General features: G+C 38.8%; 1 protein-coding gene across 1 annotated transcript; it reads right to left on the bottom strand.

Annotated features, from left to right (window-relative positions):
* Positions 1-833: 833 nt before the first annotated feature.
* On the bottom strand, positions 834-20326 carry LOC116304013 (uncharacterized). Its single transcript, XM_031713658.2, has 23 exons — positions 19863-20326; positions 17956-18066; positions 15673-15877; positions 14828-14986; positions 14128-14237; positions 13550-13678; positions 13173-13269; positions 12842-12963; positions 12125-12437; positions 11292-11544; positions 10492-10787; positions 9639-9890; positions 8981-9041; positions 8159-8436; positions 6692-7249; positions 5790-6041; positions 5284-5400; positions 5047-5190; positions 4476-4562; positions 3927-4169; positions 3382-3624; positions 2399-3027; positions 834-1844 (listed from the first exon to the last, which is right to left on the bottom strand). The coding sequence occupies exons 1-23, from the start codon at positions 20024-20026 to the stop codon at positions 1751-1753; spliced, it is 4917 nt and encodes a 1638-aa protein (XP_031569518.1). The 5' UTR covers positions 20027-20326; the 3' UTR covers positions 834-1750.
* Positions 20327-21048: the final 722 nt, after the last annotated feature.

Genomic DNA, 21048 nt, shown 5'->3' with positions numbered 1-21048 from the left:
ATCCTTCCCCCTCCACCTTCCGCCACCATTATTTTAATGATGGGCCATGATGTTTCAAGCACGTCACGTGCTAGGGCTTTACACCCGATAACATGCGTTAAACTCGTCTTCATTCATAATATTTAAGACCGACTATATATTTCCTCTATATGTAAGCACAACCTTCGTGCTTTCCCGGTACAACTTCAAGAATTACAATTTCTTTCGAGGAAAAAGTTTTCTTTTGCTTAAATATAGAGTGAGGGTCGAAGGGCATTTCTTTTCGTCTCTCAATGGCAAGATTGTACCATGGGAGGAGTGGGTAGTGGAGAATGTATTTAGAAAACCAACTAGACCATTTTCCAATAGCGGTTTCCACGGACAGTCCTAACATGCTGCAACAATATTTTGTACTCTTGTTGTTTCCAATTCCTGGAAGAACTGTTTTTTCCCCGACTTATATTCTTCTTCTTTTCCATGTAATTCATTTACAATGTTTATCCGCATTTCCATCCCACAAGGCTTTGCGATACCTTGTACAATATCGGTGTGTTCCATGATTGCAGACTCATTTACTCAGGGTTAGCCTCGAATCAGTGTTTAAATATTCACAAATACCAACGGTAAAGTAAAGAACGCACATCTTCAACAATAAAAACAACACTTTGAAATTCCACAGACCTTTCCTGGAAGATAAATATTCACAAGCGGTAACTTAAAGTAAAGAATGCACAAGTTCAACAGCACAAATTAGCACTTTGAAATTCCGCGGACCTTCACCGGGACCCGTAACTATATGTAGGTCTACACAAAATGAGGGCTATCCCTAAGAAACAGAGAACTCGAAACTGAAGTATTATTATTCACAATATCCTTTTTTATTATTTTCAAAATTGTATACTTTTTACAAGTCAGGTCAAATATAGTTACTCTACAGTCGACCGGTAATATTCACTCTGGTATATGACATGGCACACGCACAGCTGTGGAGCTATCAATAGGACCCCTTAATCAAGCCAACGTCCTAAACTCTATACAGGAGGATTGGGAGAGCCTACGTAGCAAGCAGTTGATGTTATGTATTCATAAAAATACAGCGAATCACACCTAATACAATAGATAGAACGACAATAGAATACAATAAATTTACTGAATACATTACATCAACTGTGTGCTATATAGGCTCTACCATACAGGATTACTATAGATATCTTTGTTGAGTATGTATATATGTTTCGCGTTTGAAATAATAATATCTTATTTACATAGCTGCATAGATTTGTAATGGCAATGTTTTCCAAGGAATGCAATTTTTTTAAAAAGAAGGCAAACTGCCTGTTACCCCTTTTTTCTTACCAAAAGTTTTAAGGAAAAAATGAGTCTTGAATGTATGAATCTTCGGAAGCATGTGACATCATGGCCGCCATTTTGGTTGACTTAGACAAAAAACTCAGTTTTTTTTTTGCTGTTTTTTTTGTGTGACGTGACAGTGCTGTCCGAGCATTTTGATCGAATACACACCAATCGTTTACGCTACATGGATCGTTCCACGGACATCATTATTTTCTTCCCGTGATTTCTCTGTTCTACTGTCATATCAATATCATGGCAGTCGTACGCATGCGTATTGGCAAGAAGAGAATGATGGCAAAAAAGACGGAGGGGAGGAGCAAGGGGTTTTATTTACCCAATGTCCCCCTTCATATGTATATCTTACAAAGTTTTTGTCGCTGAGCTTGGCGTTGTCGAGTTGTTTCTCTCAGCGTCCCAGCTATGTCATAGTAGATTGCATTGTGTGTAATTGTTTGTCGATTTGCTTCCGTCGTTCCTCGCTGGCTCGTAGACGTTCTTCCAGGCTTGCGCGACTAAGAATATAAAATTTTATTAGTGTAGGTTTGAGCTAAGAGGTGGCTATCAATAGACGTCATTTTCGGTCTGGCGTGGGATTTTTACCAGCGGAATGGAAAGTTTTCTCTGGAAATGTACATCGATGATTGTGTATGGGGTCAGCGTTCGTTCCTCGCTTAAGACTCATTTAATCAGGCTTAGCCTCGATTTTGTGAAAAATATTCACGTGTTTCAGTCAAGGTCCGTCGAGTTTCAAAGTGTTCGTATTGTTGAAGCTGTGCATTCTTTACTTTACCGTTGGTATTTGTGAATATTTAGACACTGATTCGAGGCTTAGCCTGAGTAAATGAGTCCGTAATCAAGAAACACAGCGGTAATTTGGAACTCGAAAAGGGTCTATTGATACAAGCAATACGCCCAAAAAGTTACAAGATCTTTTTCAGAATAAACGGCGTAAAGACTTGCGCAGCTCGTTTGCAATCATTTCTAAGAGAGAAGAACATATTAAAAGAAAACAGAAATCTTTGATTTAATTTAGCCAACATAGGGACTACGAGAAAAAGCATCTTACCATTGAGTAGGGTCAAGACCGTTTCCGTCGACACCATTCTCTTGTACCAGGCCTGCCGCCTTCTTTTTATTTTCAAGCTGCTCTTTCAAGGTCTGTTGTTTGCCCGAGTTATCGTGGCGTCTAGCTTCCTGTCTCTGAGGCGGAGATGAAGACGTCGAATTCATAGATTTTGCATGCATCCTGTCAGTTCTTGAAGGTGACATTAGCAGAGGTACTTTGTCTGATTCCAATATATTATCAAGAATCTCGATTCCCGTTGGTCCGTTGTGTGACGAAGCGTGACTTCTGTTGTCGAACGTGCGTGACCGTACATGCATGCTGTTATTAGGGGCGCCTCGTTCTGGAAAGATGTTGTCACGCGAATCGAAGAAATCGTCATTGTCCAACAAACTAAACACTGAATTCTCTGACAGGTTATGAAGATTGTGGTCAGAAATGCTTTTGGTTAGTCCTGTGTGATTGTAGTCGGCCAGTGACCTTGGCGATGTCACGCGTCGAACATGTGATCCGTGCGCTGGTTGTAGTCGAGGGGACGGTCGAGGGGAGGTTGCTCCAAGTCGATCAAAGTGAGGTCGAGTACCGAACATTGCTCGTTCGTATCCAGATATTCTTGCTTCTAACCGTGCAATCTAGAATAAGATAACTCGTTTTCAAAACCTCGATGGGAATAGATAGACTATGACGTACGGCGACTGTGAAAAGGCAGGGCAAGGCAGGGCAGGGCAGGGCACATGGAAAGGTAGACTTTTAGCCTAACAGGTTTTGCACAGGACGGCAGCCATTTTACATGAGAATAAATTCACTGAGTCCCGAGAGTAAAGGGATTTTGTTCTGTCATCTAACCACAGACAACCCAAGCTGTATAATGGGCGTGCTGGACCTGACCCGACCCTATCCCTCCCTGCTTCTCTACTCTCCTCTCCCTTTGAACCTATTTGGCTGATTTCGGATGAAAAAAGCGACTATATAAAGCGCCACAGTACCTCAGCGTCTTTAATAACCAAGGCTTCATTAATGGCCTTCAAATCGTCTTGATAAACATTGAGTTGAGACGCAAGGTGTTTGTTCTCTTCTACGAGGGTGGTCATCTCTTCTTTACAGTGTGCCAGTTCTTGGGTTAGAAGTCTCTCTTTCTCTTGTAGCTCGTTCACGACGAGACGTTGCTCCGCCTGCATTTCCTCTCGTTGTGATAGCATCTTAGCATGGCTTTCTTGGAGTCTCTTCAACTAATGAAATAGATACAGTTAGTAATGGCCGCGCGCACACACGCACACACACGCACACACACACAAATTTTCCACAAAAAAAGTTATGGCCGCGCACACACACACACGCATACACAACACAGTTAAGTAAAGTAAAGATTGCACAATTTCAACCATACAAATACTTGGAAATTCCATGGACTTTCACCATTTAACACATGAATATTCTTTACAAAATCGAGGTTATAGTATTCTCGAGCAATGAGAGCGCGCGTAGCGAAGTGACTATATAGTAAAAATATACAATAAAAACATCAAAATACCTCTTGTTCCTGTGAGACTTGCTTCATCTCGTGTTGGTGATTTGTTTTTCTCATCTCCTGCACACATCTTGCTTCAGCTTCTGCCTCTCGTACCTGTGCCGAACCAAGATCCTTTGCAAGTCGTGTACAGTCGTGTTCTTTAGCATTGAGTAAGGTATGAGCTTCGTCTAGTTCCTGGATTAGTTCTTGTTCTCTGCGCTGGTACTTCAGGAGGTCTCGACGCGCTTCCATTAGTTCTGCGTGCTGTGTGTGTGTAACAAGATAACAAAATGAAATGAAAGGATGAATAAATGGAAGGTAATAAATGGAAGGTAAAGAATGGGATAACATGGGAAAGCCGAAGAAATCTATTGAAGAGAGGAGAAAGAGGAGAAGAGATGAGACTATAGGAGATGGGGAGAGGAGAGGAAAGGAGAGGAGAGGAGAGGAGAGGTGACGATAGAAGACAATAGGAGAGATCAGTTGAAAGGAATACAATGGATTTACAAACACGTAATTTCATAAGTTCGTCGATCATGTAATCTAATCCTCGTAAATCCGAGTACTTACAGTATTTTGTAGATTCTCTCTAGATAGTCTTAGTTCTTGACTTATTTCGTCTGTTTCTTGCTTCCTCTTTCGCAGCTTCTCGGCTTCCTAAGGTGTAATGCTAACTGTTTAGGTGATAGTGTAAATACAATCGTCCAGAAAACTGACCATGCCCCTTTCTCTCGCCCCCTCCCTTCAAGACAATAAGGTTCCACACATTCAACCAAGATGGACCTATCTATCAAAGTCTAGGCTAAGAATATCAGAGAACCGCCAAACATAGGAAAGTACGGTCGGTGCCGTAGAGGAGAGAGCACTCGTCTCCCACCAAGGCGACCCGATTTAGGTTCCTGCACTCGGTGTAATATGTGAGTAAAGTTGTTTGTTGGTTCTCTCTCGTGCTACGAGATTTTTTTCCGGGTTCTCCGGTTTTTCCTCCCTCTACAAAAATAAATTTCTAGCTAAATCCTAATTCGACCTATCGCTGGCCTTATCTAGTGTGTTTTAAAACCTGTTAGGCTTTCCGCCCCTCATGGGGTGGTAAATCCGATTACGTTTTTAGATTAAAAAAACATTTTCTAATAAAACGTACTTTAGTTAATTCTCCTATTTGTGCCAATCTTTTCTTCATGTCAAGCTGTTGTTGCTTGGCTGTTTTTTCGTAATGTTCCAAGCGGTTCTTTTTCTGTCTCAGAGAATCTTGTGTCTGGTCGAGTTTGGCCTTTAATTCTGCGATCTGGAAGATATAACGTTTTCAAAATACACATCTTGTAAAATGTCATGAGTAGAACTCTTGCAGCACGTCGGATCGGAATTCAGCTCAACTCACCTCGACTGCTCTTTCACTCAGTTCGTATCGAGCTTGATTCAGTGAGTGTTCCAGGACAACGACTTTCTGTTGCAGTTCACTTCTGTGTTCCTTCATTGTCATGTCTAGCTGTGAAACCTGAATATAACAAAGTAGTGATCAAGGAATGGGCAAGAAACGATCTCAGTTAATCCCTTCCATTCGTCCATCTATCTATCCATCCGTCCGTCCGTTATCCTTCCTTCCGTCCGTGCGTCGGTCCGTCCGTCCGTGCGTCGGTCCGTCCGTCCGTCCCTTCCTACATCCTTTTTGATCCAGTATATCACACGTCCATATCGGTTAATCCCTTCCATCCATCCCTCCATCAATAAACGATCTCAGTTAATCCCTTCCATTCGTCCATCCATCTATCCATCCGTCCGTCCGTTATCCGTCCTTCCGTCCGTGCTTCGGTCCGTCCGTCCGTCCTTCCCTTCCTACATCCATTTTGATCCAGTGTATCCACACATTAAATTTTATTCCCTAACCTGGGAATCTTTAGTTTTGATTTCCTTCTGACTTTCCTTCAAAGCCTGATCCAGTTCGGCAATCTGTGATTCTTTCACTTTAATATCTTTTTCCTTCTGTTGAAGTTCCTCTACACTTTCATTCAACATTTTATCCAGTTCGTTGACTTTCTTCTCCTTTTCTTCCATGACATGTTGACTAGTTTGTAGCAAATCTTCCAGCGACTTCAGTTGCGAAATGGTGTCTTTTAAATCTCCCTCAATTTTGTTGACCTAACAGGAAAAAAGATTGAAAAATTCTTGGACATATTACAGCATTGGGTATTTTCACTTTGCGCGTAGTGTATTTTATTTCAGAGCACGTATCATTCCCCTGAGTATTATTTCTTTGTTTACTAGTAAGAGACTTAAAAAATATAGGATTTAAGGGGGAGGGCAAACCAAAAATAGAAGATTCAAAAAATATTTATCCTGTTTTAATAGGGGGGCCACGCAAAAAAAATTCAGGTTGGGACGGGATCATACATTCTTTTGTTTACAATTCACAAAATCCCAACCCCCCACCCCCCACCCCCCTTCGAACGGTCCCTAACACTTTTGAACATAAAGCAATCATTGAGCAGATGTTATAGATTGAATGGGAATGTTTTATGTATCTATCCCCAGTACCACACTCTAAAACTAAGTAAATGGGATGGAAGGATGAAAAAATTAAAATCGAAGGAAAAGAGAAAGGGAAAACAAATATAAAGATAAAACACGAAGAAAAAAATATTGACAAAAGATATAAAAGTAAGAAATGAATTTTTGAATTACATGGAAGAAAAAAAAGAAAATAAATAGGAAAAAATACATCGGAAAAATGGAAAATAAATAGGAAAAATGGAAAATAAATAGGAAAAATGGAAATACCATCCCATTACCTCTTTGTCTAGCTGCGCAACTTGTTCATCCTTGTCCCTCAGGTCATCTTCCAGATGTCTTATTCGTTCTTCTAATTCTCCATTCCTCTTGGTTTGTTGAGTCAATTGTGAGCGCGATTCTTTGTATCCCAACTCTATGGTCTGTAACTGCGCAGACTTCTTGTCATTCTGCGATCTACTATCCTGTAGAAGTTGTTCCAGTTCTATCACTCTCGCAGAACTCTCTTTCATATCTCGGTGAATTTCTTTCAGAGTGGAGCTAAGTTCGTTCACCTCTCTTGTCCTGGTTTCGAGGTCACTTTCCGTTTTATTCAACCTGTGTTGTGCCTCGAGAGAATCCTGTTGCGTGGTGTTGCGTTCTCTGTGAATTTCCTCTTCGATCAGGGAAACCTGTTGCTGTAGATGGGTTCGTGATTCTTGTAATTCTCTGCAGCGTTCTTGTTCCTTCTCGAGGCTTGCTTGTCTGTCTGACACAGCTTTCTCGAGTTTTTCGATGTAAATTGTTTTTTGTTCCACCTCGGTTGTCGTCTGTTGTAAAGCGTTTCGAAGCTGCGCGATCTGAGAATAACATCAATACGATCAAAAATTTGATTCTAAATCATAAAACAAGTTGTAATGATTATTATTAAATCAACTTTAATATCTCCAACCAACGATGATTCAAAACCCCAATTATCGTTTATCATCAATAGATAGCTTCATCGTCATCGTTAGCACCAACATCATCATCGCGATCTCCTTCAAATCATCCTCATTCACCATCATCATTAATATTGTCATTATTACCATGGCAATCAAAAGCCTCGTTAATCATCATTATCCACCAAAACCCTCAACACCATCTTTCATCATAAACAGCCTCATCATCATTATCACCATCATTTCCTTCAAATCATATCTATTACCATTATCACCATTCATAATCATCAATCTTTATTCATCATCACAATCATCATCATCACCATCACCACCATCATCACCATCACTAACCATCACCATCATCATCACCATCACCACCATCATCACCATCACTAACCATCACCATCATCATCACCATCACTAACCATCACCATCATCATTGCCACCATCATCACCATCACCACAATCACCATCATTACCACCACCACCATAATCACCATCACCACCATCATCATCAACACCAACACAACCATCATCACCATCACTATCACCATCATCACCACCATCACCATCAACACCACCATCATCAACACCATCATCAACACCATCACCACCACCATCATCAACACCATCCACACCATCATCACCACTACCACCATTATCATCATTACCATCATCATCATCATCATCAACACCAACACCATCAACATCATCATCATCATCATCACCACTACCACCATCACCAACAACATCACCATCACCAACAACATCACCAGCATCTTCTAATCATCCTCATTGTCACTCAGAATCATTATCATCATTTTTTACCTCGTTATTTGCACCATTTATCTCATCCTCATGTTCTTTCCTCGCTTCTTCCAGTTGCTGTAGATAAACCTTGATCTCTCTCTGACATTCAGCCAGGGATGCCTGTAAGTGTTTCATCTGTTTAGTAGCGTCGTTTGCTTGACTCTCCATCTCACCGAACTTCTGATTATGCAGTTCGCTCTGTTGTTCACTTTTTTCTAACTTCTCAGCGTGTTCTTTTAGATTTCGTTCGAGCTGTTCGGCGATAGAGTTTCTTAGTTGGAGCTGTTGACGTGTTCCTGGGGGAGATATACACAGTTATTCATGTCAAGCCAAAGTTCTCCTCACCCCCCACCCCCAAGAAGATATTTGTTGACGTGTTCCTGGGGGAGATACACACAGTTATTCATGTCAAGCCAAAGTTCTCCTTACCCCCACCCCCAAGGAGATATTTTTAACAATAAAAAGCCAAACTTGACTGATCACGAAACAATGGTTTCAAGTCGGGAAAGGTCTATTGCAACGTTTTCTCGAATGCAAAGCATACATGAAGAGATTAACTGCATTGAGTTGTCGTCTACACTTGTTAGTGTCTGCCCGTATATGTGATAGTTCGATTTTAAACACATGACGTAATATGTAGTCCTTTTTTCTTCCTTTCTTTCTTTCTTTTTCTTTCCTTTCTTATTATTTCCTTTTTTCGCTTTCTATTTAGTTTCTCTTTTTTCTTTCTTTCTTTTTCCCTGTACTAACTGGTTGATCTGCTTGGTCTGATTTTACGAAATATTACCAACTGGACGTGAATATGCTGTAGAATAATTATCAGGACCATATAGTGTTTACCTGTTAACTCAGTCTCCAGCTGGATAACCACGACACTCTTGTCTTCAAGTTTCTTTTGAATCTACGACAATGAAACACGTTCAATTAGCATATAATAGATCATCTACCCTTGATCCAGACTGACGGTATATAAGCTGAGATTACCACCTTCCAGTCTACACCATCGCCTGATGAAAACTAGCAGTAGCAGTAGAAACGTTGCGGTACTCTCGACTGCCACAATCGTGAGACAAATGAATAAGTATATTCTTTGATTTTTATCCACGATGAATAATATTGGCTATTTTACTTGATCTACCTTATTGTTACCAAGCAACGAGTCAAGAGTCTTTCATAACCTAGGGCTGGTTGCGAACAAGAAAAGAAAATAATTGGGTTTCCTGTGCCACGTCTATCTGATTCGGTTTTCTTTCTGGTTTTTAGTCTCTCTCGTTAGAGTATTGGCACAGGAACACCAATCTTTATCTCTGGTTCTTAAGTGTTCTAGCCATTTACTTTCTCATTTCCAGTCTCTCTTATAATATGAACACAGGGATCCCAGTCTTTACCTGTTCTCAGTCTCTCTCTTTAGACTATCAGCAATGGGACTCCATCCTTACCGCTGTTTCATTTGCAGGCTCTCTCGTCCGAATATCAACACAGGGGACCCAGTCCTTACCTGTTCTATTTGTTCTTGTAGTTCATCACAGTGTTCTGCGTGTAAGCCCTTCATCTTCTCAATCAGAGTTGCAGCATCTTGTAACTCTCTGTTCTTTCCACTCAGCGCTTCTTCCAGTTCATCGATTTTATCAATTTTTCCTCTCAATTCATCTTGGATTTCCTTCACCTTGTCCGCTCTATGACTTTGTTCGGAGAACTTGCTGTCTAATTGTCTTTCAAGTTGATTGATTTGCGCCTCCTTTTGTCGAAGCTACGAGAGAAAAAAATATATAACTAATGAATGAACTGAAAAGTTAGAAAAAAAGAGAAGTAAAATGAATATTAGAGGACGTACAAACAATTTTAAAGCCAAACACTTAGAGCTGATGCAATTAAACCGTGAAATAAAATCAAACTAAATACTAACAAGTAGTAGCTATTTAATGACTAATAGCTGCTATCGCTCAACCAGAACATTCATCATACAAAGACAAATACACAAGAGACCATTTGTGTCTTTTGTTTAATGAATGTTCTGGTTGAGTAATAGTGACTATTAGTCACTAAATAGATACTATTAGTTAGTATTTAGTTTGATTTTATTTCACGGTTTAATTGCATCCGCTCTAGTTAAAGAAAAGACACGAATAAGTAAATATAAACGATTTCAATTTCCCTTCATTTTGTCAAAATACTAAAAGATAGAAGATATCAAAATAATGAATGGACGAAAAAATTAGAAAAGAAAAAATAAAGGAAAAAAAAAACCAGAAGCGCATGAAAAAATGGCCTGAAAATTAAATGGAAAATAGAAGAATAAAAGAAAGGCAAACGAAAATTAAAGAAAAGAGAAGGAAATTCAGTAAACTCACCTCCCTCAGTAAGTCGTTCACTTCTGCTACCTTCTCCTCCAAGTTCTTCTGGACATCTACAATTCTCAAATTTCTTTGTCCAAGTTTTCCTTCAAGTGATGCGATATGTGACATCTTATCGGCTAGTCGTTCTTCTAACTGGATGTTCTGCATAGAGTATCGAGATATCTCATCCTCGAGTCGAGTAACTGTTTGTTCGAGTTCGTGCTGTTTGCGATCCCCCATTCGACTTCGTTCTACAATGGCGGACAGTTCTGATCGAAGACCATCCATGGTCCCACCGTCACTGCTTAAACCTTAATGCAACAACGCCAGGAGATAAATAAGATACCATAATTTCCATGAATATTTTCAAGGCTAAATCTTTTTGTTTTTCAGCCTCTATGTTACAGGATATCAGAAAGGTAACTTATAAACGAGGCTAAACCTGTGTAAATGAGTTTGTGTTCTTGAGAACTATCAAAATGCATAATTTTTCTGACAGGTTTTTGACTGGTTAAAACACAAAAGCAAAGCATTATGTAAAATTGGCGAATACGGGATTTTCCCCACAATACCTAAGCTGTGGGATGTCCCGTGTCCCGCAACACCCTTATATTAGTTACGGGATCCAATATAAGATTTTTCCCGCTTCCCGCAATGCCCCCCTAAGTTACGGGATTTGTCCCGCAACACCCCCATCTACGGGATCCTATACGGGTTTTGTCCCGTAACACCCCCATCTACGGGATCTTATAAGGGATTTGTCCCGCAACACCCCCATCTACGGGATCCTATACGGGTTTTGTCCCGTGACTCACCAGCTATATGTTTCTGTTGAGCTGCTGCTCTTGCCACAGCACTCGCTTGTAGTTTCTGAATCTCTGCCTCCTTCATAGCGAGCTTGAGCTTCAGATCTGCTACTAATGCTCTGGTTTTACCAGGACTGCTGGGCGTGTGTCCTTCGCCGTCCATCAAGACATCTCCATTTAGATAACTACCATCACTGCCTGGGCTGCTATTGCTGTATCCATTGACCCTCTGGTGGCTGTTGTATATTCCACTGTCACTGGTCTAGTTGAGAAAACAAAAACAAAACATTAGATGATCATTTCATGATAAATGATTATAGATGTGATAAAGAGGGTGTGGCAACATGTGCTCAACATTTGTGACATTCACGTGCCCCAAAATCACTTCTGCACTATACTCGTAATTTATACACACAAAACACAGATACAACAATACGTTGAGAGTACATATTAGTTAAAATTCATTGTAGAGGGCGTGGCATTCACGTGTTCAATATATTCTAACATATACTCACAGAGGGCGTGGCATTCACGAGTTCAATATATTCTAATACATACTCACAGAGGGCGTGACATTCACGTGTTCAATATATTCTAATGCATACTCACAGAGGGCGTGGCATTCACGTGTTCAATATATTCTAATACATACTCACAGAGGGCGTGACATTCACGTGTTCAATATATTCTAATACATACTCAGAGGGCGTGGCATTCACGTGTTCAATATATTCTAATACATACTCAGAGGGCGTGGCATTCACGTGTTCAATATATTCTAATACATACTCACAGAGGGTGCCTAGCATTCACGTGTTCAGTATGATCTACTATATACTCACAGAGGGCGTGGCATTCACGTGTTCTTTAATACTCTGTTCTTGTACTCTGTGTACCAGGTCCTCTAGTCTTGCCATGTGTCGTTTGGTCTCCTCTATCTCTTGTTGGTACTGTAGAATTCTTTGTCGCTGTCTCTCGACCACATCGTTTAAGTCATCGCTCTGATCCCTGACATGAAAGTCCGTCTTTCTCAGCTCGTTCTCTAGTCTTCCTATCTTTTGACTTTGTCGCGAGATGGTTGCTCTAAGACTGGCGTTTTCTTGTTGTAAGGATGCTTGGGTGTCCTCGCGAACGGTCCCTTCATCCTGTAGAAGTCTAATAAAGAAAACCCATCAATTTTACACAAGCAAAATGCTGATACATTTTACTAACAGCACTTTTCATGTTTCTAAAAACCAGGCAACTACACAACACAGCACCTCTTTTTGGGAATTAGCTTCTGTCCACCAAATTTACAACGTTCTGAGTTATCAAATCAGTTTTCGAAATACAGAAATATATACACTGACAGAGAAATGTTCAAAAAACGTGAGTTAGCAGTGGTTCCGAGTGGCTCACGTGGCTTTCTGATCATACAACAATAGAATCACTTGATAAGGAGCTTATTTTTAGGGGGGCCTAATTTCGGAGGTTTACGGTATAGTGGAGTTCAACTGACCAAGTTAAGACAAGACAAGTTTTTACTTACACATGAAGGCCTTTCGAATTGAGAAACAAACCTTATTTCTTCCTTTAAGTCCTGCAATTGTGCCTCCATTGCAGCACGTTTTTCATAGGCTTCGTTACATTCTTTCTGCGACTGAGTAAGCCTGTCTCTGAGACTCTTTTCTTTATCAGCATTCTAAGAGACCAAAAAAAAATTAAAACTTGAAGACACTTCCGTTTCTGGTTAACTGACATTAGGCCCGAACTCTAAAAGCAAGCGCGCGGCATGATTTTTTTCCCGCCAAAAATATAATAAGTAAACCGGAAGTGATGCTAAGAACTACAAAGTGAAACGACAAAAAATAAAAATAAAAAGAAGAAAAAGGAAAGAACCTGTTTCTTTACCTGTTTCTTGATTGTCCTAATAGATTCTTCTTGGTCAGCTAATTTCTCTGACAACTCGTCAACGCTTCGCATAGCATCTTGTAGCTGGATTTCAGCTCTGTTAAAAAGAAATACGACCTTATAAAATTGGACGTAATGTTTTCCTTTTTCAGGCCACATGGCAACAACAAAATAAAGGAATGATGCTCAAGGAAAGAAAGACGTGTAAATATATAAATATTTAAAAAAATGAATTATTTCAGACCACATGCCAACAAGAAAAGGAAAAAAAAAGAAATGATACTGAAGCAAAGAAAGACCTCTAAAAATATTAAAATTATATTAACTATTCTTATCAAAATGTTTAGAAATGGGGAGATTTTTGATCGTTAACCAACCTTTTACGTAGTTTAGACTCTTCTCTGAGCTCTGTTTCAGTAATACTGGATTGTTCAACTACACTTCTCAACTCTTCTGTTTTAGAATGAAGCTCCTCTTGGCATTCTTTGAAGTTATGTTCATTCATTCTAGATATTGGTCACACGAAATTGCCTGAGTTAAACGTCGACTGATTTTCAAGTTTGATTCTAGGGTAATAGAATACTTGATCTGGATAATGTATTATGGACTGGAGGAATGGATGGATGGATGGACGATGGATGGATGAAGGAATGGATGGATGGATTGATGGATGGCTGGATGGAAGAATGGCTGGATGGATGGAGGAATGGCTGGATGGATTGATGGATGATTGGATGGAGGAATGGCTGGATGGATTGATGGATGGATGGACGGACGGACGGATTGATGGATGGATGGGTGAATGGATGGATGGGTGGATGGATGGATGCAAGAATGGATTGAAGTACTGACGAACAAAAGGATGGGTAAATAGAATGGATAGATTGCAGGATGGATAAACGAATAGATGGGTAGATGGATGGATGGGTTAATGAGCAAGAGTTTTGTCTCAAACCTTGCACGATCTTCTTGATCTGCCAGTTGTGATTCCAAACTGACGATCCTGTCTTCAAGTGACTGGACACGTTTTCTTTCTTCTTCCAAATCATGACTCATAATCTTATTCTGAAATGATACAAAATACACCAAAGAATCCTTGAGCAATTGAGAAATATTTTTTACTATCTTCCTTTCTTCCATTTATCCATGCTTTCTCTGTTTATTTGTTTATTTCTTCTCATCTCCTTCCTTTTCGTCTTTCTTGCTTCTATACTTACTTACTTCCTTACTTCCTTACTTCCTTCCTTCCTTCCTTCCTTCCTTCCTTCCTTCCTTCCTTCCTTCCTTCCTTCCTTCCTTCCTCCTTCCTTCCTTCCTTCCTTCCTTCCTATCCTTCCTTTCTTTCTATCTATCCTTCCTTCCTCTCCAACTTTCTTTCTCCCATGCATAAATTCTTTCTTCCTTCCTTTTTTCTTTCTTTTTATAATGTTATGGTTTTAAAGCTAAATTACAGCATTTTGTATGACTAGAAACGAGTACAATTATTTTCATGTACAAAGTATTGCTTGGTCTCTCTTTTCTCTCTTGTGCAGAATAATCAACAGCTGAATCTTTTCAGCACATGCTGGTCACTCTTTGAACACCATTTGGAGCAGATAACGAGATTTAAAGACTCTTATCATGATGATGCAAACCAGCCTAGCAATATCAATTACCTTATTTCTTGCCTGGTGTAGTTCAAAACTCAAGTTTTCCAGTTCTGACATGAGTTTATGGTTTTGGCTGACTAACTGGGCATTCTCCTCCCTGTGTTTGTTCAATTTTTTCCTGAGAGTATCATGATCATAATCACTAGAAAATGACCTGTTGTCCATCTGGAAATGACACAAGGGAGAAGAATAACATTTAAAGCAAGGAAAACAGGAAAAATTGGAAAAAATGCCTTGAATTATGGGAGAGACCCAACAAAGTCTGCTCACATGTGATATCTCAGGCCAGTAATCAAAGCAGAGGTTCACGAACACAGTATAAATGTTTTTAATTCGTTCATTTAGAGCATTTCATCAGGCTTGACTTACAAAAGAGAACAGAAAATAAATGCAATAGCAAACAAGCGTGACGAGGAGCAGGCAAACAGACTCGAGGTCCCAGCGACGCGTGCCGCCACACACTTATACGCTTATATACTCATGTTTCCAACCATAATGTGAAAGCAGCCATGTTCAGAAGGCAGGAACAATACAATTATCTTAAGTGAAAAAATATCAATTCCTGAGGTCAAAGGGATCATTTTATTGGTCTCCATCTAACACATGATGGTTCAAAACCACCACACTACCCTTGATTGCCACCTAACTAGATGGTAATACAGAGGCAGATCCAGGATCTTGTTCAGGGAGGGGTGCTGCGCACAATGTTAATCCAGGGAGGGGTGCACCCCTTAGAATCAAAGGCAAAAACAAAATTGGTTATCTTCGAAGCAGGAGCACAAATTGTAACCAGGGAGGGGTGCGCACCCCCTGCACCCCTCCCCTGGATCCGCCCCTGTAATAGCACTAACCTCACGGTCCCTTGGTGTAGATAGTGCAGAGCCATTTCTGAGGTCAGGAAGTGATGATTTAAAAGATGCACCAATTAGAGGGGTGTTCCCTCTTCTGATATGTGACATGCCTGGGTCTGAGGCAGGAGGTGTAAGGTCAGCCAAGGTCAAGATTTGACCACCACTCTCTGGTGAGGATGAGTAGCTCCTACTGGGTGCACTTATGCTGCAAATATATTACAAATTATTATTCATTATTAGTTTTATGATAGAAAATATTGAAAAAATAAAAATATACTCATTTGCAACTGCAGCTGTAATAGACCTTTTCTGAGTTTGTCATAGAAGTTGCATTGTGGATAAGGAGTGATGAACATAATATGTTAGTACGTGTACTCAAGCTAGACCACAATGCACTGTATTTGTTTGCTATCTCAGAAGGCCTATTAATTCAGTACATATGAATGAGGAATGGCATGGTACGGTCATTGTACAAAAATGACCATATTTTATAACCCAGAAAAACTAGTGAAACTGTAAGCACTTCCTATCAGTCAGTGTTACCTGTCATCTCGAGGACTAAGCTGACACACTTTACTCCTGCCTAATGCTTCTAAACTCTTTATAAACAATTCTTCACTAGACTGATCTCCATAGTATTCTAGTGTGCATCTGTCTTTAGACACACTGTCATTCTTTGGACTGACATCTGGTGTTGATGGCAGAAGTCGTCTTCTTGTCTCGGAACTTGCTAATTGTAGATTTCCAGATTCCATTGGTGATGTTACAAGATCACTAACACTATCCAAGGATTTTTTTCTCTTTTCTTTTTCTGGATCTCTTATTTTTGAATTAAAGCTTGATAATGAAGAGTCGTCAAAAGATTTTGTCTTTCTTTTTAGGATCCATTTTTCAGTAGCTTGTAAGTTTCTTGGTGGCGGCACCCACCCTCTTCCAAAGTGTCCATATCCATGACTGCATACTTTATTAACGTTATTAAAACAACCTTTATCACAATGCATATTGGTCTGATGTTGCAGATGGAATGGACTTTCTTTGACGCCTTGCTCTATTTTATATTTCTCTAAAACTCCATCTTTTCTTTTAATGTACTCTCCAATACTTCCATCCTCGCGTCCCACGTCAGGGCTAGGCACACCTAAATCTGAGAGTTTCAAAGGACTGTCCAGTATAAAAGGTTTAAGTTTTCTATGTTGGCACTGTTGGGTAAACAAAGTCTTCTTGGTTGACTCAAATGCAGGGGTTTCTTTCAGTCCAACGAATCCTTCATCTTTTCCAGGAAATTTGTTACCAATTGGAGACAATTGGTTAGGAGTCTCTGGACTAAAATGGATACTTTTGGATTTTTTGTTTAATAAATTAAAGCTTTCATTACTTGAGTCTCTTTTTTGAACAAGACAAGATTTCCTTCTTGTGTCAGGTGTAACTTGTTTTTCTTTACTCCTGGTTTCAGGTGAAATATCCTGCTGTTTGCCGAGAAGAGTTCCTGGCAAACTTACATTTTTATCTTCTTGTACCCCTGCCATCCAAGCAGCAGGTCTTTGATCTCGTTCTCCATGAGGAGAAGATGAATAACTATGAGTCCCAGAACTTGCACAATACCTTGAGTTTCTTTCATCTTGCTTTTTGTACATGTATTCCTCTCCTGAGAGTATCTCTTTGACAAAAGCTTTACTAGACTGTCTATTGCTTGTGTGCGGTAATGCTAAGCCTGTCTTTGCCTGTTGTAAACTACCTCCATGACAACTATGTTTTTCATTCATCCTGTTTTATAAATAGTAATTATTATTAATATCTAAAGAAAAAGTTAACTAGTATGTGCTATGTATGTATAAGTAAAAATAATGATGACAAATTCATGTTGAACAACATCAAAAAAGTTCTAAGACCCTTGGTACTGAAAGGGTAATCTTGCAGGACTGAAAATAACAGCTACTCAATGCCTGACTTTGAGCAGCTGTTAACTTGATGGCTGTCTACAGTTTGATTTTAGCTCAGACATACTGTGCTTCTAGTATGTGACCAGTCAATGCAACTACATGTAGTCGAGAAGACCAGCCTAATTAAGCATTTGGCAGGACACATGTTAGCTTTGACCAAACTCTCATTGTTAACAAACTGCCTTGATAATGCTTTGGACTGTAAACCCTTCATCTATTTCAAGTAAACACTATTAATTTAAACTTTTTGTCCACCATTTTGTCATAATCATTGTACACTGTATGTTCAAACCATGACCATGATGGACAAGATGGCAAGATGGACAAGAAACAGTCTACCTACCTGAGATCATCTGGACTAAGATGATACCCTCTTTCTCTTTCTTTTTCTGCACTTCCTTTCTTTCTTTCATATGACATTGGTTGGCTTCTCTGGGATGTTCTGGACTTATCACTTAAAAGACAATTATATATTTTATATTAAATATAGGATAACAAAATTAATGTGAAACTACCTTTTAAACTAAGAGGTCTCAAATATAATACAGCCAAAGATAGTGGGAATGACATGTTGCAGAACTTTCAGAGCTTTCAATAGAAGGCGGCAACCAGTGATTTATCGCCGGATACTTCTGCCTAAACTGCCGGCTATTTTCGACTTAATAGTACACATAATTAATAAAAAAGGGGTCTAAAATTCCATTTATTGCCCACTAATATTTGGGAATAACCACTTACTCCAAAAAATATTGAAAGCTCTGAAATTTATGCAGGACAGCTGAGTAGGATTTTCATTGTTCTAACCATTTTGTGGAGTATAAGATCTCTCAACAATTGCTTGATTTCACTAAGACATTATTTCTTGTCCAACTGGGAGATTTTCATCAGCTTAAGCACAAGTTTAAACTGGAATTCTTTCTGGCTGACAGCATATGGTGGTCAGTGTTTGACCACTATTTGGAGCAGATAATGGGATTCAAAGACTTTTATCGGTTTTTTTGAAACCCAAATCATCTAAAAAACAGTCAGCTTTAAGCATTTAATCTAACTTGACTCATGTATTCATTCATAACATGAAACTAATGTACACCGGGGTTTAAATGAGCAAAACTTCTAATTAAAATCATCATTACGACAATTAAGTTTACTTTACAAGTATTTGTGCTCAAACAAAACAAATTTGTTCTTAATTAAATCTAACAAAATTAATATTATAAATCATTTGACAATGAAAATCTGCATCCAAAACAGAGTATATTGTACCAGACAACATATATAAACATGTGAATAAGGACTAGGTAGATCAAAATTGAATAAATGTATGAGATTCAAATGATGATAAAAAATTCAAAATGCTCAATGACAGTGCCATAAGTTGTTCAAAAATTTTGTATTAGTCTGTCTATAGTCTCTGTGTCCTAGAAAATTACTAATCCATGTGAGATGGAGTTGAGAAGTACCATACTTAAGAGATCAAGATTTTTAAATAAAAATACTGCAAAACACAAGGAGTGACAAAAGAATGGAAAGTCCACTGTCTGGCCACCTAACAAAAGAAATAAAATAAACACAAAATAGGACAAAAGACACAAGAATCTAACAGTATAGTCTCTTATGAATATAAAAGCAACCTATTTGGACCAGCATGTGAATATTTAAAAAAAACATGTGTATCAAGCTACTGTATAAACAATAGATTTGTAGTATCTTGTAGTTACTTAGTTACAGCATGGAGTGGAGATACCTTACAATTAAGGCAAAATGTACAAAGTTTGTTCAAAACGATACGAAAATATAGCAACGGATGATTATATCAGGTATATACTCTTAAAATAAGGTTTAAATGAGTATTTATCGAGCTGTATTTTATCTTGATTGCTGTCAGATAGGAGGAACATCAGAGTTGAATCAATGTTTACATAGGCAACGTAAATTAGCGAGTCTTCTGGTTCAAACAAGCTCTTGAAACTTGGACTGAAAAAAGACTCGACAGTTTTAAATAAATTAAAGATAAATTTTAGCCATATCGTAGATCTTATTCACGATAATATCTCTTTAAAATATAATACAGTTTAAGAGAGAGAATATTTTTTTAGCTAGAGTGTGGTCACCAAACAGAAATTTAGTTCTTGCAGCAGAAAGTCTTTCCAATGAGGAAAGAATCAAAAACTAAATAGACCTGAAACTAATATTTCTACGGTGATATTTTATAAGTAAATACATTGGTATTTTATCTGGTATCAAACTTACCTTGGAATCATTGTAGGAGGCTTCATATTTTGCAGTGACTGTTCAGTTTGAAGTAATCTTCGTCTCAGATCATAACAATCTCTCATAAGAGGGTCGTCTTCAACTCCAGATTTAGCACTTGTGCTTACGCTACCAGTGCTACTAACACTCGATCTACGACTCATATTAAACTCCTAATTCCAGCTCATGACCAGGATAACCAAAAATATAACACAAAACCAAAGTTTTTGGCTTCAAAAGTCAAAGACCATTTGCAGGATTTTGAAGCATGACAAGTTTTACATTACATCCATGTGACTCGTCAAATCTCTACAAATTCCCCACCAAAGATGTTTGGAGACTTGGTTTACGCTTAGAATACTCATAAAACTGTCCGAAAGGAATGGTTTTTCAGTCGAATGGTAATTTCCAAGGTATTTTTCCCTCCGTTTTTCAAATCTTCTGTGACTTTCTTGTTGACACTATATAACGAAAAACCGCCGCAGCACTTGAATGGCTTGCACTGTCCCGTGACCACTATCGACCAATAGGAGCGCCTTCTGTCAAGTTTTGTCCAATCAGATTTGCGCTTTTTTTTCAAGTCTGGATTTGTAATGAAAGCGCTTGAAGGCAACGCAGGAATGTCATTGTTTGACTAATCAAAACTGATCTAACGAAAACTAAAATATCCAATCAACATTTCTGCTAAAAGATTACTCTTATTGTGTTTTTAATAAGAAAACACACAACACCTTCGTATTTTCAATACCTATATGCAAATTCCTTTTGAAAATAAATGAGAAAACACAGGTATCCCAAGGTCTATCCCAATTTAGGGTCCTAAGGAATTCAATTTTGGTATTTCCCGGTTCTTTTTAGCAGGTTTCGAGCATTCCACAATTGCGATACTCACGATAAAGTGAATGTCTACCCAGAGAACGATGTTAAAGCAAATTACACGTGATTCTCGTTGAGTTATAAAGTTTGGACGTTAGATGAATAAGGAAATCAAACTCGGGAAGAGTTCCCCCAACTGAGCAATTCACTGAGCCTGAAGTAAATAATTGTCTTAGTATAAATACGCAGGTGATTTTTTCAAAAAAAGAAAAAAAAGAAGATAAAAGACACATTTAAAATTAGGAAAAATTTTAATTGAAGTGACAAACGCTGTCCGCGCCATTTTGGATTATCGCTGGAGTTAATTATC

The sequence above is a fragment of the Actinia tenebrosa genome, unplaced genomic scaffold (assembly GCF_029948245.1).
Source record: "Actinia tenebrosa isolate PJP-AT-01 unplaced genomic scaffold, QUT_ActTen_1.0 PGA_scaffold9__36_contigs__length_13948895, whole genome shotgun sequence".
NCBI classification, from domain to species: domain Eukaryota; kingdom Metazoa; phylum Cnidaria; class Anthozoa; order Actiniaria; family Actiniidae; genus Actinia; species Actinia tenebrosa.
This window is presented reverse-complemented; position numbering and strand designations above follow the sequence as displayed.